Below are 27,853 nucleotides of genomic sequence, written 5' to 3'. Positions count from 1 at the left end.
AAATGTCTTACTGTATCTGCTAAATACGGTAACATCCATAACCGCATCCAAGACCTCACATAGATCAGTTCTGTTCTCGACAAACTCACTCTGAGCTCTTTTAGTGAATGCAAGTTTCATGAACACACGAACAATTTTGTCGTTGAGCCATGTGCACCTTCTCAGAAAACACACTTGCTGAGTGCTCAGACAATATCGTGCTGTGTAAGTTTGCGAATTCCCAGGCGTCCACAACCACGCACACGTTCGTGACACAGCAGCGTTTATTTCATATGTGAGAGCAATACTTTAGCGTAAGTGCCCACTACCCTAACGATATGTCTAGTGCAGCGATCAGCGGCCTCACCCTACCGCGTTTACTCTCGTGCTGCCATATTCGTATCCTATTTAATCGTATAAAGCCGGCAGTGGTTAACACTGGATGATTTTCATTAGGTAATGACCAATGTTTGCAATGTTGGCTAAATATAGCGCGTCTTGCCAGACTCTTAAAAAAGAGTATGTGTTAATATTTTCGGAGAGTCCTAGCTTACTTGCCACGTATATGTCTCTTTCAGGTCCCACAACCCTCCAACGAGAGTATAATGATATCCAAAGTGAGTTCACGTGTCGCTTTAAAGGAACACTAAAGTGAAACAACGAATCCATTTAGATTTATAAATTATACTCTGATAAGTCTAATGTCGCTAATTTCACCATCATAGGTTGATTAATAGAAGAGAGAATCAAGGTCAAAGTTTCGTTTTTAGGTTTCGCACCGATATCTCTGCACAATACGTCACGGATTTCAAATTGTATTTTTCATGAAGGAAATTGCAACAGCGCGAGAATAAACACGAAGCACGAAAAGAGAGCTGTCCGTGCCAGTTCTCTTTTCGTGCTTCGTGTTTATTCTCGCGCTGTTGCAATTTCCTTCTTGATGAACTACCAACTCGCCCAAACACTCACGTCAATTGTATGTTTCGTATTTCGGCGACATTGGCTCAACGAAACTTTTTTACACGTGGTATATTAGGTCTATGGCTACCTTCCCCCTGTGCATGGTAGCATACCGGTTATACCAAACTGGTTAACATCCCTGTCTTTCCTCTCTCTCGTCTTGCTTCAGAGGACAACGTACTTTATTTTTACTGACTAGGAATTACGTTGGACCTATCAGACACTGTCAAAATCTATGACGTCAGGATTTAATGCGAGAACTTGAAGGTGGAGTCGCCACCTGCAATTTCTTTTTGCGCGTCTTCTCGCGGCAAGCGAGGTAATTTTGGAATTGTGAAAGAGTAATTTACCAATTTAAGAAAAATCGTTTGTACCTTTAGTGTCCCTTTAAACAGCGTCCTATACGTAGCAAGTCATGAACCACAAAAAAAGAAAAAAAAAAGATTCAAGGGACTAATTGGTGTCTAACACCGTCTGCTGCTGCCTAATGTTAGCTAAATGAGCATACATAATTAGCAATATTACCCACTGTGGGCTTGACTGTTACTTATGTGGGCTACATTTGGCTGAATAACGGTAATTATATTGACTAATTTCGGCTGAGTATGATATCGGTGGCTGTAACAGAAACATTCAATATGAATTCATTGATGCTCTCGCATACACAACAACCTGAGTTGGTTCTACCTGACGTTTTTTTAACGCGATAGCGTTAAAGAGCTCGTATCGCAGAAATTCCGTCGTCGGCGTCGGCACCGTTGGTTGTGAGCGAAAAATCATCATCTTGTCCGTGACCGAAAAATCGAAAAAGCTGCAAATAAAATAATAAAAATGTTGGGTTCGAGTGAGAATCGAACCCAGGTCGTCTGCGTGGCAAGCAGGTGTTCTACCACACAGCCATGCCTCTGCTTGGAGCTGCACTGAAAGTAACTTTGATGCTTCCCAAAAATACGCGTCCTGTATACAGATGTCACAGTACGAGATGTAATATGGCAGTAATATTGCGTGGCACAAGCGTACATTGCCATCGGGCGTCACACCACGTCAATATCATAACGACTTGGTGGTTTAAAGACAGCCACCCATTACAAAAGGCACACACATTACTGCGCGTATTCCCTTAAGACCACGTAGTGGGTGCATCGCAGCTACGAAAAAGGTTCTCGCGCATAATTGCTCCTGGTTTAAGGCATGCTACCCATTACATAAGGCACACACCTTATTGCGCGCATTCTGTTAAACACTCGTAGTGTTCGAAATGCGCACTAGGGGCAGGATATTGCTATCGCGTTCAACTCTTAAAGGCGAAGCTTAAGCGTCCCCCAATTTTTTTCTCCCGCCATGGTTTGCTTCGTTCATGTTCTCCGGTCCACTCAGAGAGTCAACAGTCGTGAAAATACCTTTTGTCCCACCGCCAGAGAGCGCGTGGTCGCGACGATGCACCGCGTTGGAATTAAGGCCCTCCCAGTGGTCACACTCTCTGCACCTCCGCTTTGAATAGCAGTACGTCGTCGACATCGTAGAAGCACTGATGCCGCTGGCGGCGCCACGGTGCGGTAGCAGACGACGAGAAAAGCAGAAGCGAAAGAAAGGGAAAGGAAAGGAAAAAGCAGGCAGCCGAGCCAAAGTAACGGAAGTGGTGGTGATCAAAGGAAATAGGGGAAAAAAGGCAGAGTGTGCGGTGTGCGTGTGTTGGAGTGGTAAGAGATGGGGGGAAAAAGAGGGAAAGGAAAGAAAGAACGGAATCTAACTAAGACGTGCATCTACTATAGGCAAGCAGCACTACCGCGGCAATGCATAATGAATAGAGGGGTGGGGAAAAAAGGGGCCATAGCGTTCGTGTGTAAGCCTACGACAAAGGAATGTCGTTCCGCCCCTTCCAACCACCCGGGCTTTTCATTCTTTTGTCCGCCGGTCCCTGGGGCAATTCGCATCGACCTCTGTGCTGCCGTAATTACGCGGCTCTTACATCAAAAGAACGCCCAGCAGGAGAATTAGATGGTCCACTATTGCGGAGGGCCTGAAATTGTCGCGAGGACCCGGACACCTGAAGCGAAAACCCAACGAGGCCACTAAGCCACCGGAGAGAACAAAGGGAACTGCAATAACGTCCTTTCGAATCGTCCACTTTTTTATGTTTAGGTTAAACGTGGAGTTATCTTATTTGCATATCCAATTTATTCGCTGAAGTTTCGTGTGCCATGGATCTGTAGAGCATTATCCACACTACGGAAACGGCAGACTTGCGAATTTCTCGTAATTCTGTCCTTGGGCACCGCAACAGGATTACCATGCTCACGTTTTACTTTATTGCAGTGGAGCGAGCTGAACCAGAAGTATATTGTAAGGAAACGCATCTATTGGTATACATATGTAAATTAGCCCTATTGTCGACAAGGAAGCCCCCACTACCCACTTATTGAGTGGTTAAAATTATAACAAAAAGAAATTCAGAAAGAAATGGCCTAACACCACGCAGTACTTAACGCAGTCAAAGATATCTAACTCTGTTTATTTATTTATTTATTTATTTATTTACACATACTGCAGCGCTAAGTGCGCTATGGCAGGAGTGGGATACAAAGATACGCGGAATTTTAACAAACATCAATGAAAATTATGTAAACAGGCAAACTAATACAGATGTGTGATTATACAAGGTCAAAAGTGCACAAACATGTGATGAACATGATTGAAAATAGATTAAAGAAACAATGCTACTCAAGAGATCACACCAACAGCAAAATAGAGGAGGGTATATTACAGACGCATGTCATGGATGTCGGCTACAAAATTGGGCGATGGGCGTGAACGAATACAGCCAGGTAATGAATTCCAGTCTTCAATAGAACGGGGAAAAAAACTGAACTTGAACATGTTAGTTCGAGCAAAGTAAGGCGTTAAGTTTAAGCTGTGATAGCTTCTTGTCGTTGACTGAGGTGCAAAGTTTATGTAGTCCTTTTCATTTGATAGTTTAACTGCAGACGTCACGATGCTATGCAAGAATTTTAATGACTCTATACGGCGACGCGAAGAGAGCGAAGTTAAGTTCAGTGAAGAAAGAGTAGAAGAGGGTGAAAAGTCACGGTCATAGCGATGACATATGAATCTTACCGCTTTTTTCTGAATTGCTTCTATCCTATTAATCTCGCACTGCTTGTACGGGTTCCAAACGACAGATGCATAGTCTAGTATTGGACGAATGAGTGATTTAAATAAGAGAAGCTTAGTTTCCTTCGGGGATTTAGATAGAGTGCGACGTAGATAGCCTAGTTTTTTTAATGCTTTGTTACATACATAGTCAATGTGCTTGGACCATATCACATTATGAGTAAAAATGACCCCTAGATACTTATACTCGAAAACCCTATTTACTGCACGGTTATCGAAAGAGTAATCAAAAGCAGACGGAGATTTATTGCAAAAGGACATAAATACGGTTTTTTTAAAGTTAATGTTCATTTGCCAGGTCCTGCACCAATTACAAAAACCAGCAAAAGACTCCTGCAAGCGGCAATGGTCAGCGTGTGTTTTAATGACCTCGTATAAGACGCAATCATCGGCATAAAAACGAATGGAAGAGGAGGTGCAAACAGGCAAATCATTTAAGTAAATTAAGAAAAGCAGAGGCCCAAGAACAGACCCTTGGGGCACTCCAGACGTTACATCAATGGCAGTAGAGTTGGATGACCTGTAAGAAACGAACTGAGAGCGGGATGACAAAAAGCTAGATATCCAGCTAACCAAATGAGGATTGTTTAGTATGACATCGAGTTTAGCAAGGAGTTTAGAATGCAGTACTGTATCGAAAGCCTTTGAGAAGTCAATAAATATAGCGTCGACCTGGTTGCCAAGATCAAGGTTCAGAAAAATATCATGCGTGAATTCGACTAATTGTGTTGTGGTACTGAAACCACGCCTAAACCCATGCTGCCTGTTAGATAGTAGTTGGTGCGATTCCAAGAAGAGCATAATATGTTTATGAATGATATGTTCTAACATCTTGCATGATTGAGAAGTCAATGATATCGGTCTATAATTCAATAGGGACTGCTTATCGCCAGATTTGTAAAGAGGGAGTACCTTTGCTATCTTCCATGAGGATGGAACAGTGCCAGAAGATAAAGACTTATTGAATATGACCGTCAGATATCTGGATGACCATAGGGAGTAGCGAACTAAGAATGCATTGTGTATCCCGTCAGGGCCAGTGCATTTTTTTACATCTAATTTTAAGATAAGGTTCAGAATGCCCTCACTCGTTGTCTCAATATCACTGATTGGTTCAGAACGAGCTATGCCTGTCAGAGAAGGAATGGAGTTGTTGTCAGAAACGAACACAGACTGGAAATAGTTATTAAAAGCATTCGATATTGCTTGCGGGTCACTAATAACGTCATTATCAATTCTGAAAGAAGAAGGTGAGGCATCATGAGGCAAAATTGACCACTTTTAACCGCGGCACAATTAAGGCTTAGGGTTCCCATTTTGTCAGAGCGCCTTTTTTTCTTTTTTGCTCATAAAGCATGAACAGCAAAGAGTATTAACCGGTAATTTACAACCAATACATCTAAGGTCGTTTTATACGATGCATTTATGTTGTAATACTTGCGCATATTATAACTAAACAAAACAATATAACGATATAATTTATGGCACCCATTAGGATAATCATTGTTGCCCAACCAAATAGGCGAGTGGAAGTGAACCATGTACCGTTCTTTTGTACAAGCGGTCTATCTTTGTTCAGGACTTCACCGGATTGGCTATTTAAGCGTGGACGGTCATAATAAGACGTCTTTTGTGGTCCCAGAACACGACCTTAATGTTCTATCCAAGACAGCAGTAGTTGCCGCGAGTTAATGAGCCCACGTCTATTGACCAGAACATCGAAGAGGCCACTGCTGTCAAAACATTTCTGAATTGGTTACTGCGCATGCCCGACGGTGGTTATCGATTTTACCCACAGCTTTGTTCTTCGAGAGATACGAGGTAGTTTGAAAAAGTCTGGAACCGCTGTTAGAGTTCAAGAGGCGTGGATCGATTTATTGCCCGCCTCGAGAGACAATAAGCGGAGGTCGCACCGGAGGGGCGAGGGTGAAATAACGGGCAATTACCGTGTTCCCTTGCGAAATATAAAGTAATAAGACCACAAGTGGTGATTTTTATCGATGGGAAGGTCCTCCTTCAGCGAAAGGAGTTTACGAAATGGTAGAATACTGTCATTGGGGCTGAGAACGAGTTTGCTGGTTGCTTCTCTTGCGCCAGCGTTTTGGTACTATATATTGTTGGGCACATGCGTAGTCAGCTGACGCGTCCATTATTCGACTTCTTAACAGGGGCGTAGCCAGAAATTTTTTTCGGGGGGGGGGGGGGGTTCAACCATACTTTATGTATGTTCGTGCGTGCGTTTGTATGTGTGCGTGTATATATACGCAAGCAAAACTGAAAAATTTCGGGGGGGTTTGAACCCCCCAACCCCCCCCCCCCCCTGGCTACGCCCCTGCTTCTTAACGTTTCTTTGAACAAGCTTTAATGGTTGTCACGTGTTCGGGAAAATTCCACGGAACTGAGATGACACTCAGCCTGAAAAAGAGTTGTCATTGTAATTATCTGGGAATTGGGCTTATAATCAGCTGTTTCCCTATGCGCGTCCTTGCGGCGAAACAGACGACTTAGGTTACATCTAGACGTTCGGAATGAAAACTGTAAATTTACACAGAAGAGAATTGAACAGGAGACGCTTTCAGGCCGACGGTAAATGTGAAATCATGGGTAATGTTGCGTTTTTCAAAGCATCGATTGAGGAGTAGCAACGTCCGTTCTGCGAACGGCTACGCGCACTTCCAAGATGGCAAACGTAGCGGCCAGAGTACTCGTATTTTCTAAGGCTAAAACTATAATGGCAACAAAACATGGGAAACAAATAAGATGCAGTGAAGTACAGCGTGCATAAAGGTACGTCTTGTGTTCTACTAGTGCGACTAAGATAAGGCGACGCAGCGGTGCGACTAGCAACATGTTTTAGGCGCTGTGAAAAGCCTCGGTGCCGATGGACAGAAGTTTCACGGCAGGTACATTCTTGCATATATGCAAGAATGTACCTAACATAAGAAATAAAAACCAACGCGACCTTGCATTGCTAGCATGAAGCGGTGTTTCCTAGAGGGTGGTTAAACTGTGAAGCTGTCGGAATGTAGCCCCAGAACGCTACGTACGACAGTCTTAAAGACATAGGCTAGACTTCAACGTGTTATGTTAGAGGTTGCAGTTTGAAAGGCTTTAATTATATCTCTTTGTATTTCCAATTATTTACGGCGGCGGCAAGTACGGATGTCGGCTATGCCTTGGCGTCGTCAGTGGAAATAGTGAATGCGAAATAAAACAAAGAGAAAGCCCACGCGGCAAATACACTAGCATATGGTTCTGGACCACCGGATACGCAATGCCGAGTAAAACACGAAACGAAATATAATATAATAGAAGTACGGCTCTGAACTTCTTTAAATATAAGCTAGACAAGCTTTAAAATATGACGTAAATTGGCAAAAGCACAGGTAAGTGATGGTTTACCCAGACGGAAATCTATTACCACACTACATTTATTATAATTCTGAAAATTCGTGGAGGCACATAGGAGAAGCAGCGCATTTAGTGGTAATATAAGAAGCCATGGTCCATCATACATTTTAGAATTTACACCTCCCGACAGGACGGTTGGCTAATCTTTAGCTAAATGTACAATGTTTAAGCCTAAGTGAAACTTCTGCGAAATTCTCCGCACCAGCGTTGGTTGCCGCTAAATAACAAAAAAGAAAACAAGAAGAATTCTACGGCTGCCCTTTTGAATGCTTTACGATTGTGGCGCCAGAAAGCAGTCGTGTTGTCTTTGCTAAGACATCAGCTATTTAGTAAAAAAAAAAAAGACCGCAGAATGTTACTTGTTTCAAGTACAGCACTAAAACCCATTGCCATATTTTGAGCGAGAGAGCGCTATTTGTGCAACCTCACGGACACTGAAAAGCCGTAGCTGAAAAACGAGACACAAATTACGCCATCTTCAATAATAGAAAGTGACGACATCGAGGATTCCAATCTCTGTCCTCCGCCTCTGCTTCAGAAGTCGAGCGCGCTAACCACTGCTCCGTTGCTGCGTTGCAAAACGCGACAGCGATGAAAGGTTACGCCCCTCAGTCGCCTATGCTCAATCTCTAGATGACGCTGTAGCTTGCCGCGCTCGCTCCGCAGCGGCTTGCTCTGCCTTTTTCGTTTCCGCGAATTCGGCATGCTCGCGCTACTTCACTGAGCCCAAATTAATGCTCTCTCATTTAGACATCATAAGAATTGCTCATGAGTCCCCATAGTTTTTTATTGCACCTACGCGTAGTATAAGCGGGCAGGAAACGTGAGTGTGTTCTTTAGATATGGCTACAAGTATTACTACGGCCTTTCATTTGAAAGGAGCGCAACTGCAATCAAAGGCGATGTTACACGTGACTGTACAGATGTAGCAACAGCCACCAGTGGACTATTGTCGACATTAAGGAAATGCACTACATTTAGAATGAAAAGAATGCTGAACACGGCAAAAAATTACCGTAGCTTACACTGGAGGCGCACTGCTAAAGGGACAGCGGAGCTGATCGACCCCTGTGCAGTCCTGGATTTTGCTGTCTTGGCTGTTTTACAAATTGTTGCTTCCTTTCTTCCTCTATTTCTTCTTCTATCTTCTCTCTGTTCTTTCTGTCTTTTTTTCTCCGCTTAATTCTATTCACTTATTTCTCTCTCTCTCTCTATTTCTTTCTCTTTCATCCGTTTCTTTCGCTCCCTCAATTTCTCCCTTGCTTCCTCCTTCTTTCTATCCTTTTTTCTCTCTATCTGTCACTGTTGCTTTCTCTCATTTTCTGGATTTCTTTCTTTCTATTTCTCTCTTTCCTATTCTTTCTACGTTATGCTTTGCTCTCTTCCCTCCTTCTTTCTCTCCTCCTCACGCTCATTTACCTTTCCCATCTCCTTGCTACGCTGTACTATGCAAGGCTATGCTATGCTTTGCTAGCGTACCTGGATAGCCGAGTAGTTGGGACGCTCACCTTCGGATCGAGGGTACACGGGTTCGAATCCCACTTCGTGAAGAATGTCTTTCGCCAAGAATTTTTGTCTTTCCCTTTCTCTCGCTTTCCTTCTCTCTTTCTGTACTCGTTCTCTCACCCATCAGGGTTATTACAGTCCACACCGGAGAAATCAGCGCACGTGTTCTGGGAGCGAGGCAGGAGAAGATGAAGAAGATTATGTGGAAAGGGCGTGTTCATGATGATGATGATATCGGTTTCAGACAGGTAAATTACGACAAGCTTCAACACCTTCGCTGTAAAAAACAGCGGTATCCTCAATGACGTAATCTGCAACATATTAAGCCACCCATAACTAAGCAAGCAACTCCTTATGGTGGTAAAATAACCGAGTAACGTTTCTGCAACGCCCGAACCGTGGGCAACTCTAAAGGCCAAGAAAAATGCGGGCGCGTCTGTTTTTTCTCATTTTGGCAACGAGCATGGATTAATAGGTTTACGCCGGAGTGAGTTCTCATATGAACATATGTAAAAACGGAGCTGCTGCCCGGCGTCAGCTTCGACAGAATAGAAGATGCTTGTCGCAAAAAACAGGAATACATAGCGATTTATGTCAACCGACCGTACGCGGCAGAGGTTTACCACCATAGTCGCTGGAAATTAAAAACTAAACAAAACATATGCCCTGTTTGCATCTGAGGAATAAGAGGCGGCGTCACAATTTCTAACTTTTAAAGTAGCCAAAGTGATACCACTTGATGTTATTTTGAATTGTAGCAATAATTGACAAATACACTTTGGAAAAAATAAGGAAGCAGTGTAATGTACTTCAGATAACCGATGCTAATGCATGATATGAGTGATTCAGAGTGTCTAGAGCACACGATGCGAAACTGTGGCCCCTCATTTCATGGTGGAGATACAGTCATACACACGGGGCCAAATTTTGTTACATTTTTAAATTTATGTTAATATTTGCAAACCGCGTGGCAGCTAAGTGAAAAGTCAGCTTATTATGAAGTGATTGGGAATGAGTCGAACTCGGATGTAAAAAAAAAAATCAGTTAGCCGATAATAAGAGCATTTCACCGCTGCAAGTATATTGCAACAATGAAGTAGGAGTTGTTACTAATGACCATTGGAACAGAACGGTTATTTATACAGGATATAATAGGCTCATGGACCGAGCCAAAGTAGTGCCATAATTTTTGTATCTGAGCGTTTAAAACTGTGACCACTTCTCATTACTGCTAGTTTCTTGTTTCTTGGCTAGTTTGCTGATACCACTCAAAAGAGAACAGCAAATTTCGTCTCTCCCATGTATTGGTAGATAATATGTGCGTCTACAGCAAAACGTGATTCGCGCTTATCAGTGGCAGTGCATGGCCGCTTTGTGCGGTGAAACCACATGACTGTGCGAAGAGTGGTAAGTTGCAGTGTCGTTGGTGGCGCTCAGTCAGGACGGCCCGCACAAGGTGCCGGTGCAGTGTAGTGCGACCACTCACCTCGTGCAAGGGAGGCCTGGCGATCTCTTGGTTCCGACGCTCAGCCGTGTAACTGGAACGACGCCTGTGTTCCCCAGGGATCCTCCGTCTGGACAGCAGGTCAGACAGGTGGTCCAACTGCGACAAGGGGCGCAGAGGTCAAGGAAGCAATAGATATTTCAGTAGGTGAAAACGACACTCCTTGTATAGGTGAGAAAGAGTTCGGAAGGGGAAGAGAAAGAGGCTAACAAGACGAGCATCCGGTTTGCTATCCTGCACTGGGAGCAAGTGAATGATGACAAGAAAGAGCAAGAGATGGTGAAATTTGGCAGTTTATGTGCACAGATGCGCATAGAAGAGTTGTACAACTGGTCTTCAATACCGTAGTTTCTCTGATATAGCCTGCTTTGACCCTCTGGCGTTTGACAGGAAAATTGCGATCCTTATGACTTCACTCAGAAGAAAGGATAGTGGGCGAGCGACGGGAATTACTAACGAGATAAGAACACTGCATTAAGAACACCCAGCACTTGAACAACAGTTGGTTATGTATGCATGTCACTCGATGACGTACCGAAGAAAATGGTGAAGATTTTTTGACGCCCTTTCCGCACATCTTGAGCTATCACTGGGGATATTTCTCTATCGATATTGCGTATAATAACGTCTTAAGTAGAATATAGCTATTATATTAGTTGCAACCTGGTGCCAGTGGTTGAGGGTGCCGCAAGACTACATGAGAATGTCCGCATAAGTAAAATTTAAAATCCATGCACTGTACCAACAGTGGTATTTATCAAATCAAGATTTCACGTTGGCGCCTCTGTGAAGTCGTTAGGTATTAGTAATACTGCATTCGTCCTTCAATGTAAGCAAGGTGTACAGGATTAAACATAGCACCAATTATTCAATTGTGTGAATAATGTTCTGTACAATATTCGTATCTCGTGTGGTCATGTGTACCTAGGGCAGACCGGCAGGTGTGCAAACACTAGTCTAAGGGAACATATGTCCACTCTGAAAGAACGCCCTAGTACACATTTAGCAACGCATTTCGATGAGTGCGCATGCACACCTTGCGTTAGCAGCACCACCATTGTATTCATTACATTCAATGAAACTTCATTGGAGATATTGGAATCTCTCTGCATTTAAAAAGAAGAAAGAAAAAAATGCGGGCAGTTAGCACTAAGTCGCGCAATGCTTGGCTCAGCAAAGCACGGCCCGTCGATGCTCGTACTCCCCGTCGACCGACCCGTCTAGCTTCGAGATGCGCGGCTTGCTCCTCGGGAGTATGCACTTTCTTAGGACGCCCCATGACTACATTGACACGATCGGGCGCAGCCAGACTATGCACTATAGAGCGGTGGTTGCGCGCGATGTCTCCGTCGGTGGGCGTGGCTTAGCTACTGCGCATGCGCGGCTTGGCCAGGTGGTGCGGCATCTGGTCGCTAGACGACGCGATGCTTGCTTCCTCTTTCTTTCTCTCTTTTCCTTTCTATCTGCTTCGTTCTCTCTCTTGCGTTGATGTTCTCTCTGTCTCTTTTTCTTTTTAAAGTGAAAGCTTTACTGGCCTAGTCGAGCAAGTTTTGCTGTGTATCTCCGCGTGTCTTTGAAGCGAAGAACGGATACCCCGTGACAAGCCGCGCTTCGCCGCCGCCATTGTTCCGACTATCACTGCCTTCTCCGCCGTGTCCACGTGACTAACCACGTGACTCGCCGCTCTCTCTGCCACGCCGGGCCAGCGGGCTTAGATCAACCGTTGTGCAATAGTGGTGCGATGGAAGGGGACGCCTGCCCATCTGTCGGCAAGGGTACCAATATCTGCTTGTTGGTTCATCGTAAACTGGCTAGTCTGTGCCCATTTGTGCCGAACTTGTGTGCGCGGTCTCAGCGGCAAGGGCGGCAAGCTACGTCGGACCATCCTGGGGATGTCGTTCGGCTGAGTTCGCTCATCCTTGTGCTCGTCCTTGTGTTGTTGCTCTTTCTCCCTGTGTTTCTGCGCAAATATTGTCTAGATGAATGTATTCCAAGTAGGCCGACTTGCAGTAATACTTCAGTTATTTAAGTGCACCACCAATTTCGAGAATTCGTTTGACGTGGCCGGCTCCAGCAGATGCAATAAATGTATAATTTTTATTTGCTTGAAACACATGCAACCGATAATAAATTGCTCGCGCGTTCCGAGCCTCATATTTCATTTTTATAGGGAATATGGCATGACTGCCTCCACAATTCATAAATATTTACGACCAGAATAAGTATAGTTTATAATTAAAAATATTCAAGTGAACAAACTACAACCTTGGCTTTCCAGCAATAGGATATTGAGTACCTTGGAATAAGGTTTTGCGCACGGGACACATTGATAGATAGTCTGTCATGATGGCCGCCTGAGTTGTAACACATGAGTGGGGGCTATTGTTACCGTTCCTTTATCACCAAATATACCTGATTGGCGAATTCCCTTATGATCTCGTCGGGATCTGGAACAATGTCCATCTGAGACGAGACGGCCACGTTGAAGGCGCCTGCGTAGGACGTGATGGTGACGGCCAGCGGAACCTCGGGCGTCCAACCCGCCCAGGCGACCGCAGTCTTGACGCGGGTCATGCCGAGCACGACAGGCTCTTCGGGGCCCGGCACGTTGCAGAACACCGCCGACGGTTTGCGGTGCCACATGCCCATGAACCTGTGGCAAAATCTACATTGAAACAGAGGCCTCTTGCATATAGACACCGAAAAGAGTGAATGGGCACGTCGCCTTCATTGCACTTATAGTGATGGGGCAAGAGTTCTCGTGTAAGTGCGGTCATAGAATTTCCTACAATATTTAATACAAGAAACTCTGGCGCTGCGATCGTTCAGCCACCATGATAATGAAAGGTGGTGCATGGATTTGCCGAGTCTTCGTACTTGAGGTTTAAAACGCACTTGTACCTTGTTTATTGCTGCGTTTTCCCTTTTGTTACGAATAAAACAGTCACTCTTGACAACATCGTGACGTGATTTGAATTGCTGAGACTAAAAGAGTCAATGTAGGGAAGTGGGACTGCTCCTGAACTTCGCCTGGCGAAAAAGCGGCTGCAGGCCACGCGGAGCCATACGGAGTCGCAAGAACCAAGTTTAGGCATATCCAAGTACTACCGATCATTCCCATGATTGGGGAAGCGTCATGGGTTGCAGCTCCCATAGAAACTAGCGTAAGAATTTTTCTCCGGAGCACTATCGTGAAACTACGCATGTGGCGGCCGAACTGTATGTTACGTGCACCAAAATGACACGGGCAGGATACTAAAGCCTAAAAAATGCGATGTCGCCATAGGGGTAGTGTCCGCGCGTGTATGAGAGCTGTTGTCCTGTCACTATAGTGCATCAGTTAAAGTGAAGAGGCCCCTCACCACATGTGCCTTTGATATAAGGCTAAGCGCGAGACGGCATGCTCAGCAGATTACGTGATTAAATGAAACGTGGGCCATCGCATCAGAAATTTGCAGTCAGCGACCAGTACACAAGCCAAAGGCTGAGAAGATGCCAACCAATGAAAACGTTACAAATATTAAGCAACTAGTGGGGATAACCGAGATTCCTCCGATTGTTCGCCATAAGTGACGCGCGGTGTCCGTTCCATGATGCATATAAACTGTAGCAAATTCGAGGTGAGGGCCAGTTGTTGATGGAGCATACTTGGTGAAAGTTAAGTGCAATGGACGGGACAAAAGAAGGAGCACAAAGGACGAAGTGCTTAGAAACTGCTATTCATCTAAGAAAACACCGTTACGGATGTATTATTTAGTATAAGATTCCAGTGGTCAAAAGCAGATAGCACAATTAGTTTAAAGTATGCAATATCTACTTAGTCGACTGGGCACCGGGGGCTCGGTCGCAGTAGAAAAAATGCAAGGAAGAGAACAAAAAATTGAATACTAGAGAATCGGATACAAATGTTGCCTTAATGTGGCAAAAATTCGAAGACCTGCTGACATACAGTGTTCCTTACCCTAGGATTGCGACATGGAAGCCTGTAAAATATCTAAAATACTAGCTTGCTGTTAAGATGCATCAAGCTGTGGTATGAAGCTTTCGGTGTCTGAAAATGCCAGAAAAGGTTAAGCATTTAGAGCAGATTCTTCTTTCAACATATAATCTGTCACGAAATTGCCAGACAGTGCATACTTGCGCAGAATGTGTGAAATACACAAATATAAAGTTTATGACCCGAGCTAGGTAACAGAGCGTGATGTCCGATAACATAACGCAGTAGTAATCTCCATTATTGCATTGCTAGCCTTTGTCAGTTTACCGTAATGCCATCGACCAAACCGGCCTTCTTGCCTAAAGCACGTCACTTGGCTGGTTCAGTAGCTGGGGCGAGATTCAGGAACGCTGTTGGGGAAGGGGCAGATTGGGCTAGCTGGTTTGAAAACTGAAATGATGGCAAGGCGAATCTCAAGGAAATCGCTAAGAAACAAGCAAGAAGAAGCGTTATCCCTTATGTGAAAGTAAGGTGGCAGATTGGGCTAGCTGGTTTTGAATTGTGAAATGACAGCAGGGCGAACCTATGGGAAAGCGCTACGAAACGTACGAGGACACGAACTGTCTCTAATTTAGCGCTAGACCTTGTCCTCACGATGTTTTTTTTCCTAGTGGATTCATTTAATTTCGCGCTGTTATCACTTCATAGAACAAAAAAAAACAAAAAAGAAATGTACAAGGCTACATTTGCGGCGTCTTTCCTATCTAGTTCCCGCTGCATATAGCGCTAGTCACTGTGTCAACTGATGTCAATGGCATGGTTACAAAGGAAGGTACGAGTATACCGACCAGTGTGCCAGGCGGCAGGGCAGCAGGGTGAACAGGATGTTGGCTGCCCCGTACAGCACCACGGGGTCCGGCGAGTTCTTGAGCTCGTCCATGGCCTGCCGCACTTCCCAAAGGCGCGGTATGGCACCCTCGGTGTTTGTGGGGAGACGCACTAGGGCACTGCTCAGCTGGGTGCCCAACTCGGGGACGGGCTCGCCGGTCGCCGGCTCGTACCGCAGGTCTACAGCGAGACACACCTGCGTAAGAGAGCCGAAAGAAATGAGAGTCAAACTTGCGTTCATAGTAGAAAACAACAACAGAAGAGGGTCATTTTGCAGGTACCAAAGCAACCGAGATTGACGTCGAATTACGTCCTCTGGCAATCAACGTCTGAGTGGTACTAACGTAGTCTTGTAGTTTCCGTTTCATACATTTCTTTCCGTTACAAAGAGGTATATGCGACCTCATAAAATAAAAAAAGTACGCCACTAAGCGCCAGGTGGTCGGGGACCTTCTGCTAGAGGTGTAAATACATGTTGAGAAACAAAAATGAGTCGTAAAACTGGAGCGCACATGCATCAAAGAAGAAAATTAACATAAAGAGATGGGTTGAGTAGGAAGACAAAAAAATCCACCGACGATTACGATACTGCCTAAAGCGAATTCTGAGCGCGGCTTCGTGTTGGTGCAAGGCCAACTGTGTGTGAAGTTTTGGCTTTTCGCAAGGTGTCGACTACGTCATAAATCATAATTTTTGTGAAGTAGAACAGCATCCACTACGCCATTATTCGTCTTTCTGCGGATAAGCGAGGTACCCGCTGCACATCTGTAAGGTATTATGTGCACTTTGTTGATACTGCATGTGACTGGTGACGAGGAAGAATTATGGCTGAGTACTTTGCAGTGAGTGGGAAGCAATAAACCACACACTCCTTGCGCAATTACCACTGTGTGATGACTGGTTGTTATTTTACTCTTCTGCCACGATATATCACATAGCTTAACGAGATTCCTTGCCCTACATGACGCCTATATAGGGTCTTTTTGCAAATGAGTTCAAAGCACCAGCGTCACTCGGTGGTAGAATACTCGACTGCCAGGCAGAGGGCCCGGGTTCAAATCATATTCGATGCTGGGTATTTTTTGTCATTTTATTTTTTCTTGTCTATCGCTTACTTTTTCATGTCTATCTGTTACACCACCGACGGCGACGCCGCTCATCGCAGGAACGCGCGCCTAAGAGCTGCGCTCTAAAAACAAGGAACAATACCACCGAAAAAATAATGCAACAGGAAGCGAAACGGAATATTAGGTAAGCAAATGCAAACCAAAAGTGTGCACTCCGGAAGTGTCCGCTCCGAAATCGCTTGCGTTAGAAAGCAGCAGCGACAGCACACACAGGCTCGGAAAACAAAGCGATGTTCACAAAGGACAATGTGCTTGGAAACGAGCCGGTACCTTCAGACATCCTGTCAATCGCAACCATAAGAGGCTGGATGAACCCTGGCCTTCCGTTTCAGCTGTGACATTTCTTTACCCTCGAAAATATTCAAGGACTACCATACTGTAACAACAGGCGGCCATGAGGGTGGATGGCTTTCACTTCGACGACGGAACAAGTTTACTCTGCTCCGGCGATAATGAGGTGCTGTTCATATTTACAAAACTTTCCCGATTGTATTTTAACCTCTATGCGATAATGAAAGCTATATTGTATGAATTAAAAAAGATCGCTGTTTCTATGTAGCGCTCAGCACCTCTCTCCATAAACAGTGAAACCGCCTGGCGTCCAGAACGCTTTCTGAGAGAACATGGAAATAGGGTCACAAATACCTGTGGCGCATGAACAATTTCACTTTACATTGCGCGTCCTCAGATACGCCTATATGAATCTCGGTATACTTATGTTGTAAATTTTCTTGAATTCACGCATTCTTCACAGTCTTCCTACTTTGCTTCCTTCTTCAGGCGTTGATTACACTTCATGTGGGTCAACAGTCGAGGCACTCTTGTAGTAGAACATTTCTACATTTCCTCTCTCAGCTTTTTTTTGTGTTCATCCCCTTTCTTGGTGGCATTTTAACCGACTCATAGATACCATACTCCGGGATAAGGCCGATGCGGTCTCCTCCAAGATTGTTTTCGTTTTTCGAACCGCATGCGTATTCGCCCCTGGGTTAGATGCAGAACGTTCACGTGAACGATGGCTGAGTTACCATACGGCTGAACGGTATTCCTCGCTTCTTTCCTCGGTACTCATGCGCCGCATTGTAAGAGAATGCAGCCAAAAACATGCTCGCAAAGATGCCTACAGATACATCACGGCTCTACTATATTCGACAGGCAGCGCTCATGAATAATGTGTCCCTTTAGATCTCCCATGTGGGTCCTTTCTGGTCGTCTACGGGACTCGCTGGGGTCCACTGGGGAACGAATGCCACAAGTGCGGACTTAAAATTCAGAATGGAGCGTATTTCGGTCAGAACCAGGGCAATTTATTTTGTCGTTTCCTTCCTCAATAATTCATGTTATATTTGTTTATTCCAACAGAAAGTATACAGTAGATCCTACGTCTGTCGTAAAAGGGCGGGTAAGACAGTATCCACTGAAAGAAGGTGGTTACTTTTGTCTGAAATACGAATCAGTTATAACAGTATCAAGGCTTACCGCAGCACTTGGGCTTCTCGGACGGTGTTCCAATTTATACATGGTTACTACATGTTGGGGCAGCGTAACTCCGAAGATAACACTAGCTGTGTAGGAGTGGCGTTCTGGTCGGTACCAGACGTCTCATCACGCTGACTTGGAAAAATGGGAGTAATCGAAGCTTGGCGTGTGCGCGCCTGCCGTAGCACTTTCTTCCTTTCTTTCTTGCTATCGCATTGCGCAATGCTCCCTCCCGACTTCTTCCTTCCCCAATTGCCGGAAATTGGACCTTCGTCCACGTGCCCAGCAGCACAACGCTTCAGTTGCTAAAGGCAACAATGGCGGCCAAGCATTCATATCCAGGCAACAATAAAATGTGGGAACGTGAAGTGACAAGTGACCTCCATAAACGATTAGATTGCCATATCAGAAAAGGTTGATTGCCGACAAGCTAACCACAGCCAGAACATCAGTAATTGCAAAACGAATGAAGGACGCTCGAGCTTCGCTTTCAAAAGAAGAACGCGATAGCGTAATCAGACCGTGTTCGCATCGCCTTCCACATTGCTAGCCTCGCTTCGCTTCTCGGTCGACACCTAAACCGTGCCGCAAGGAAAGCCAAAGTGCGTACGCGCGCTGGCTCCTACATCCATGCATGCGGCGCGACTGAACACGGAAAGAGCACCCGTTAGGGTGACGGCAGGAGAGGGGGACGGGGAGGAGGAGAATCGAGGCACCCTAAAGGGTTATTCAGACGGGGGAGAAATGCTCAGGAGATAAAGGCGGAGCCTAGTGACGTCAGCTCGCGAGGAGAAGTCTCCACAAGTGCCCCCCACTCACACGGACGAGGCGAACGGAGGGGGAGACCAGTGTTACTAGACTGCTCTGGTGGCTTGCACCACCCGTTTGACGAGCTGCTGACGACGAGCTGCAGACGACCATGCAGCTGCAGATTGGATACCCACTGCCGCTCTCTGCAGGAGCAAGTGCAACAATGTGGCCAAAGTGGCCAAACAACAGCCCGAAATTCCGCCACATCCCCACTGCCGGGGGATCGTTTGTCCTTTCGGGGAAAAGGTCCCCGTCTCCTCCGAGGAGGCGCGGAGGGGTCACGCCCACTCTCTAATTCGTGACGTCGCGGACACGTGATCCACAATTCCTCCGTCTCCCCCAAGCATTTCTCCCCCGTCTGAATACCCCTTAACGCCCGTGGGCCCTTTGCGCTATCTCGCGTGTTTTCTGTCAAGCCACTGAAGAACCCCCGAGATGTGCGTACCACCAATGCTAAATGGTGTATATAAGTAGCTCGCCGTTAGAGCGCTTCAGGATGTATGCGTGGTGGCCGAGCGGCTAAACGCATCGTGCCACGGAGCGAGGGTTCGTGGGATCAAATCCCCGATCCCATTCCAACCGAAGGTTTTTTATTTGTTCTTTATTTGCATCTAAGTCGCGACCATGCACAACTGGCAGAGGTCGGAGCGGGACAAGCTGAAACCGTTGATCAGAAAGGCGGTCAAGAGAGCCCTCAGTCTTCCCATGTACACGAGTTCGGAGAGACGGCTCCCCTCGGCATGCACAACATGCTGGAAAAGATAGCTGAGTCACAAGAGAGGGCGCAGTTTACCAGACTTTCTACCACCAGCGCCGGGAGAAACATCCTGAGAGAGCTTGGTGTTCCCCCGAGAGCAATTGGCATCAGGTAGTCTACTGCTGTCCGTGCCACATGAATTTTGCTGGCCTAGAAATTAGGGGTGTGCGAATAGTGAAATTTCATCTCCAATCGAATTCGAATTGAATAGTGCGGAATAGTGGCCCAAAATATCGAATCTTGAATCGAATATCGAATTTACACGAAAGGTATAGAGCCCTGCCGTTACGGCAAGGCAAAGGAAAAATCGGGGACGCTACGGCGTGATGACAGCTGAATTACGCGCTTGCTCGGAAGGCTTTTTTTTTTCTTTTTAGTTTTTGTAGACACGCAAGCATGTTCATAGAAGAGCCGCCATTCCAGTCAGCAGCGCCACTCTTAACCTCCTAACGGCTAACAGAGGGGAGTCAGGGCAGCTAGTTTTTTTTTTTGCCCTATGGTCGCGCAATACGGCTCATTTGACAACGGTAATGTATTTCTTCGTCATGGGAGCTCTGGAGCCAAATATTTTCGGGCGACCGTTCACAGCAGCGTTTTAACTGCGCGCCGAAACTATGGGAGTATCTGAACGAGTGATTCGGTGCGGCAGTGGCGACTGCACAGCGCGAAAAATTTTCACACGTGAAGCCAATCCCCGAGAGTTTCGCGGGCCAATGTCGGGACGTTGGACGGCCCTTGCGGCATACGCTGCCTAACTACGCAAGAGTCCGTGCTTTCGTTTCGGAAGCGAAGTTCTGAAGGGCTTGACAGTTTTGTGTGTTGTTTTTACGTGCGGGAATGACATAGTATTCCTAAAGTAAACATGTGCTCGCTTTTGAACCACGATATAGGTGAAAGTGTTAACGAAAGGCCTACTGTAACGACGTTAGCGTCAGTTTTAACGACCCCACCCTAACCAAGTTGTATACCATTGGCCTTTGTCGGGTTTGAAATATTCGTCCTGTCGAATTATTCGAAACATTGAATACTAGCTATTCGAAAGGCGAATCGAATTATTCGATTCGAATCTGAAACTCTAATATTCGCACACTTCTATAGATATCATTCGGTGAGCGTAGACGTACTGTGCTGATTTCTTGTAAAGATTATTTCTCGCTTTGTTGCATCGCATTCTATTCTGCCGGTGGAACGCAGAAAAAAACGAAGTGTATGAGATAAACTCTGGGTGAAGTTATGAAGTCTTACTTGGCCAATTCTATTTGCTGCCTACCGCTAAGCCTTCTTGTTTCCTGTGAGATAGTTAATGACGAGGTTGGTTGGGTGGTTTCTGACCGTTTAATCTACCGAGACCCAGGACGCGGCCCGAGGTCGAGCCACCCTGGAATAAGGACGCCTCTCCATCTACATTCTCAAACTATATACGTTTATTCCCTCACACTCTATCTCCCCCCTACCCCCCCCCCCCCAAAAAAAAGGCGCACCTTGCACTAAGGGGCGCAAGTATGGGTCACAGCAGAGCCTGTGGGCGCCTAGCTCCCCCTGGCTTGGCTAGTCTTTCACCCTCTCACCTACCTCTTTCCCAACCCTTGCTATACAATACTATACACGGCGATGCTTGCCCTCTTCTTTATAATTTTTCTCAGCCCCTATCTGTCTTTTTCTCTCTATGGCTGTAGGCAAACCTCGACCATGACAACTCTGCTGTAAAAAACCTCCAATAGCGTTTAAGTGCCCCAGAATGTGGGCAAATCCCGCTACTCACCACAGTGGTCCACTAAAAAAAAGCCGGCAGATCTCACGCATTGTGGGAATCGATGTAATGCGAAGCAGCCAGCAAAGAGCTGCATACATCGTCTTGTATGTCATTGAGGAAAATGCGTGTCATGGTTTTCATGTTAACTCCTATTATTTATATTCGTCACACAGTAACGTCGCGCAATACCAACTTGGGGGTCGATCAACCTAGAGAAACGGCCGCCAGGGCACCATGAGCGTGGCACGTAAGTCATGCTGTACATGACATGCGTGTCATGACTTTCATGTTAACTCGTGTTATTTATGTTCGTCACACAGTCACGTCGCATGATACCAATTTTGGTGTATATCAAGCTAGCGAAACGGCCGCCAGGGCACCATGAGCGTGGCACGTAAGTCATGCTGTGCATGACATGAGTGTCATGATTTTCATGTTAACTCGTGTTATGTTCGTCACACGGTCACGTCGCAAGATACCAATTTTGGTGTATATCAATCTACCGAAACGGTCGCCAGCGCCCCATGAGCGTGGCACGTAAGTCATGCTGTACATGACATGCGTGTCATGATTTTCATGATAACTCGTGTTATTTATGTTCGTCACACGGTCACGTCGGAAGAGACCAATATTGGTGTATATCAAGCTAGCGAAACGGCCGCCAGCGCCCCATGAGCGTGGCACGTAAGTCATGCTGTACATGACACGCGTATCATGATTTTCATGATAACTCGTGTTATTTATGTTCGTCACTCGGTCACGTCGCAAGATACCAATTCCGGTGCATATCAATCTAGCGAACGGCCGCCAGCGCCCCATGAGCGTGGCACGTAAGTCATGCTGTACATGACATGCGTGTCATGATTTTCATGATAACTCGTCTTATTTATGTTTGTCACAAGGTCACATCGCAAGATGCCAATTTTGGTATATATAAAGCTAGCGAAACGGCCGCCAGCGCACCATGAGCGTGGCACGTAAGTCATGCTGTACATGACATGCGTGTCATGATTTTCATATTAACTCGTGTTATTTATGTTCGTCACACGGTCACGTCGCAAGATACCAATTTCGGTGCATATCAATCTAGCGAAACGGCCGCCAGCGCCCCATGAGCGTGGCACGTAAGTCATGCTGTACATGACATGCGTGTCATGATTTTCATGATAACTCGTGTTATTTATGTTCGTCACACGGTCACATCGCAAGATGCCAATTTTGGTGTATATAAAGCTAGCGAAACGGCCGCCAGCGCAGCATGAGCGTAGCATGTAAATCATGCTGTACATGACATTCGTGTCACGATTTTCATGTTATGACTTGTCATTTATGTTCGTCATACAGTCATGTTACTCCATACCAATTTTGGTGCACATTCGATTAACCAAGCGACCAGGAGAGCACGAAGTCGTAGGCGGCTAGATAGATAGATAGATAGATAGATAGATAGATAGATAGATAGATAGATAGATAGATAGATAGATAGATAGATAGATAGATAGATAGATAGATAGATAGATAGATAGATAGATAGATAGATAGATAGATAGATAGATACGGTCAAAGTCGCAGAAGTTCGCTAAGATATGCTTCGCATTTAAAATTGGGGGGCGCTTAAGCTTCGCCTTTAAGAGTTGAACGCGATAGCGATATCCTGTCCCCAGTGGGCACTTCGAAAACTATGAGTGTTTACCAGAATGCGCGCACTAAGGTGTGTGCCTTATGTAATGGGTAGAATGCTTTAAACCAGCAGCAATTATGCGCGAGAAACTTTTTCGAATTTGCCGTGCACCCACTACGTGGTCTTAAGGGAATACGCGCAGTAATGTGTATGCCTTTTGTAATGGGTGGCTGTCTTTAAACCACCAAGTCGTTATGATATTGACATGGGGCGACGCCCGATGGAAATGTACGCTTGTAGCACGCAATATTACTGCGATATTACATCTCGTACTGTGACACCTGTATACAGGACGCGTAATTTTGGGAAGCATGAAAGTTACTTTCAATGCAGCTCCAAGCAGAGGCGTGGCTGTGTGTTAGAATACCTTCTTGCCATGCAGACGGCCTGGGTTCGATTCTCACTCGGACCCAACATTTCTATTATTTATTTTATTTGCAGCTTTTACGATTTTTCGGTCACGGACAACATGATGATTTTTCGCTCACAACCAACGGCGCCGACGCCGGCGGCAGAATTTCTGCGATAGGAGCTCTTTAACGCTATCGCGTTAAAATTAACAAGGGCACACAGGGGCGGCGAGCACCGATTAGGGGCCGCACATTGCCGCTTCCCTTATTAAACATCTATACAGAGTGCTCGGGCGGTGATCGAGCGCGTGCCGGTTCACGGCGATAAATTTCTGTCTGCGACAAATAGTAGACGTCGCCCTTAAAGGGACTGACTACCGTCCTTCATCGCTTTTCTGTTTTGTACCGCAATAGAAAGCGTATACCATCTGATGTGTCCAGCCTTGCAGCGGTTTCTCTGGAAAGTGAGTAGAAATTTTTAAAACAGAATTTTTCTATCTGCGTTCGGTCTTCTTTCATTGGCGTGAAACATGCCCACAACACTGGTTGGTGGACGCGACGGCGATTGTAGTGCCGGTAAAAATTAAAACCGAAAGCACATGTGATTTCCGTAGGATTACTTTATTTTCGCTGTACACGAATGTAATGAATGTAACAGTCTTTTTCAGCGCGCTAGCGGGTAAATGAAGCCTTATTATACGATTACAGAACAGTTTTTCTGTAATCGCAGTCTATGCGTTTATTTTAGCCCTGCTGCCACAATCCAAGCCGAGTTGAGTCATCAAAAAGATACGATAAATCCACGTCTTCACAGCGCAGCACATGTGAGACATCCTAACAACAATACAGCGGCACAGTACGACCACCGCAGAGGGTCGTATGGCATAGCGCATGAGTTTGAGGTAGACAAAATTGAAGACGGTGCCGCAAGCAGCGCCACCGGGCGCCTTTTTGGATGCGTGTGAAAAAAAAAGCAAAAAATTACTCTCTGACGCAACCGAAAGCTGCCTCAAGTGCGCAAAATACAATTCGAGTTATACAGGTTTGTTTTTAAGCAAAATGAGTCTACCTGCGAGGAATTCTTGTCCTACCAGTAGATTGACCACATCGCTGTTGGTTGACGCTAGCGGTCATTCTTTCACAATTTTCAACATCAAATTAAAAATATAATTCCTTTTTTATCGGGCAAAAACATGCTCGTTGCCGCCGGTGTGATGAACGATCTTCTCATCTTCACCATAATCAGAAAAAAATTTCCGAGCGGTAGACAGCCCCTTTAACAGCTCTGCTGTAATACTACCATTGCCATTTGCAAGAGCCTGCGCAGATTGAAACGGTTGAGCGGGCGCTCAGGCGCAGCGAATACCGCTATATCCTTGAAAACCAAACAGAAAGAAACTGCAAGAAACACGCAAGATACACAGAAAAAAATGGTTTGTTTTATCAGCTTTGCAGAATCTAAGCAGAAAAAGGTCGTCTAGCGCACACGGTTGAGGCTGCCATCAATCAGCAGAAGCGTCTCCCTCCGTCGAGAAGGAAGAGTAAAAGAATGCTTGTTCAGAATATTGTTGTCGGTGACGCTGAATTGAAAGACTGTTTGCCACCCACTCTTGCTTCATTTTAATGTTAAAACATTTTTCTGAATGAATAAATGAATAAACTTTAGGGTTATTCTGGCAGTTTCTTTTGGGCGGCGCGGGGGGAGCTTCTCTGCTAACCGTTAAACGCGAAGGTTAACTGGCAAATTCGTTACATCTGCGAAATTATTAGCCTGAGACGCTGCGTGTACGAATTCCATTTACTTGTAGTACAAACAATATTTGCTTCAAGATACGCTTGTTTTCTGCCGCGGAAAGAGTACTGTAAATTTGTTTTTTTAAATATGACCGTGGGTATGTTTCCTTATAGCATACGTTTCCAATAATAACATATAATGGAACAATTTGACCTCACGAGTGAACGCTTTCGGATTAAATGTTGCTACTAATTTATTAAGTAAGTTATTTATGGTGGAGGCTGAGATCGGCACTTTGGGAGTATAAGGAAGAAATACAGCAGGACTGATGCATCTTAAAAGGGCACTGACAGAACATTTCGCAGGCGAAATAGCCTGTGACATCGATTCCCGTGAGCATACGCATATCATCCGCAAAATATCAACGAATGGCTAGGAAGGTATTTTATATCAATGTTGAAGTTCGCGTGCGCGATTTAGCGCTATACGCCGGACGTCGCAGCATTGACACCCTTGAGAATGACTCGATGGTGACCCCCATACTTCCCCGACGTCACCACGCTGCGGCCAGTACAACAAGATATGATGACGTCATAGTCGCCGTTTCTCTCTTGCCGTGCTTGGGCCAGCAGACTACATTTAGACGGCTGCTCGCGAGTCCCTGGCAGCGGCGCACGCGTTGAAAGTTGTGTTTGGCGACACTGCTTTCCCATTTCCTGTTCGAAAGGACTTCTTGATGAGGACCGTGCGGAAGTGCGTCACAGTTCTGTGCGCTGACGTGGTCGAACGTTGCACACGTAGGTGGTGATAGTTGCACCCGGCGGTTTGTCGTTTTTTGGAGCTCTCTCAAAGAGAAACAGACTAGTCGGTAATGAGGAGCCTGTAATTAATTATCTGTCGCGTGCTGCAGCAAACGATGTGCCGTGTTATGAACCAGGCCCCCGGCAACAGATTGCAGCACAAAAAAAACAAAAAAAAAACTGCGAGGCCAAACTTTTTTGTGTGAGTACCCCTTTAAACAAAATGTCAGAACTTCACGAGAGATTATGTAGTTATTGCTTGATTCATGAATAAAGCAACAGAAAAGGTATTATTCTTGCCGAGTGTTTCTTTTTAATTAAAGAAGACGTGCTGTAATTGTGAGCCACAAGGAAACTGAATATCGAAGTGGCCTTTTTATTGAGTTCGCTTTTCAGTGACATACTTTTATGCATAAAAATGGTAAAATTAAACAAAAAAGCATTTAAACATGATTTCAGGTATGCTTGGACTTCATCCAGGTATACGTCACTATTATGCCTCCATCTATTTACACACATAACGTTTACTTTCATTGTTCTTTCATGCCGAATAAAATCGTTCTAACGGCTTAATAGCTCGGTATTGAATAGCTCGTTCATGTACTCCGCCTCTATAGGCGGCCTTCTGTCTGGTCGCGTTTGCCTCGTTCGCCCGCTGAATCGCATCATAAACAAGTTAAGCCGCCGGCGCGAAAACTTTCTTTTTGACCAGCGCCGCTCTTCCGGCAGAAAGATAGCTCAGGCTCCCCCTGACGACTTCGCAGGCGGGTGTGTTTGCGCAGCGTCAAACAAAGGCGCGTCGCGTGCGACGGCCGCGTCAATCTTGTTAGGAGCACGCGAGCCCGAGAATCTACTGCAGTGAGGCATGGTAGCACCTGCCACTAGACAGTGTGCGCGAAGATTGCGGCCAAAAGCAATTTGTATTGATTTACAGGCCTCGGTGCTTGGATGCTCTAAGCTTGCACCGGCGCTCTCGGGAAGCAGCGACGGTGCGTCTGCTACTCCGCCTGTCCACGGCTACATTGCTTTGAGCGAAGCAAATGCAAGAATTAAGACGAAGCTTCTCCACGGATACTTCGAACTGCATTGAGTGCGGCAGAAGAGAATCCCTTCTAGAATGACTATCAGTTGGGCGTGTTATACGTTCATGATGGCGAAACGCTTCAAAGAAGGGAGACTTTAGAACAGAGGACAAGGCAATTTGTCCGAGACACAAAGGACAAAGGACACAGGACAAAGCGCCTCGTCCTGGGTTCATCTAAAGCCCCCGTTCTTTGCACCTGTTCACCATCACGAAAAGCTCTTCATTATGACAATGTCTCCAATACTTTTCAGCGTTCGTATCTACCTAATATATTATTATCCCGTTTCCCCTCCTCTTGTGTAGGGTAACCGACCGAATGCGCGCTTGGTTAACCTGCCTGCTTTTTTTCTTCGTTTTCTTCTTTCCTTCTCTCTCTCATCAAGTCCGTTCATATGAAGTTTCCCAATTTCACTAAACGTTGAGCTTTGTTATGCCCCAGTATGTTTACGTTGACACTGAACATTCTAGAAGAATCGAGAGATGAAATTTCCTGGAGTTACTTAGTGGCAGTGTTACACATTGTATTGAAGCATTACACGTCTTAAGAGTACATCCAGTCTCGTGACTGGAAAACAGGCGAGTTTTATGGAATTTGCAATACAAAACCTTGCAACCTCTTTGTATAATAAAGTGCACGAAGGAGTCTTAAGAATAATCGCAGGCAGGGACAGAAGAAAGGCAGTAAGTCTCTCGTGCAGGGTTGTGCCGTCTTTTTCAATCGTTGTTGCTATAGTTGGGCGGAAAGTAACTTCTTATTGACATTTGTTTTAAAATTTTATAACGCTTAGCCAATTTTAATGCAAAGAAATCTCGAGACCATTCCACTGATTGAAGGTGGGCGCCCAGCGGAGCTAACAGGCGGAACATCTACTTTTGGAGTTGTTTAAGAGATGCGTAAGCATAGTGTTTTATTGTAAACTG

At 45.5% G+C, this 27,853-nt stretch overlaps 1 protein-coding gene across 1 annotated transcript in view; it reads right to left on the bottom strand.

The window, feature by feature from the left end:
* The window catches only part of LOC119402385 (uncharacterized), a 736,276-nt gene that overhangs the window by 43,418 nt on the left and 665,005 nt on the right, over positions 1–27,853 (bottom strand). Inside the window, exons 9-11 of the mRNA XM_037669521.2 lie at positions 15,317–15,552; positions 12,944–13,184; positions 10,514–10,630 (exon numbers count right to left, since the gene is read on the bottom strand). Of these exons, the coding sequence (XP_037525449.1) occupies positions 10,514–10,630; positions 12,944–13,184; positions 15,317–15,552 (594 nt within the window). The remainder of the gene's footprint in view (positions 1–10,513; positions 10,631–12,943; positions 13,185–15,316; positions 15,553–27,853) is intronic.

The sequence above is a fragment of the Rhipicephalus sanguineus genome, chromosome 8 (assembly GCF_013339695.2).
Source record: "Rhipicephalus sanguineus isolate Rsan-2018 chromosome 8, BIME_Rsan_1.4, whole genome shotgun sequence".
NCBI classification, from domain to species: domain Eukaryota; kingdom Metazoa; phylum Arthropoda; class Arachnida; order Ixodida; family Ixodidae; genus Rhipicephalus; species Rhipicephalus sanguineus.
Note: the sequence above shows the minus strand (reverse complement) of the source record. Positions and strands in the feature narration are given on the sequence as shown.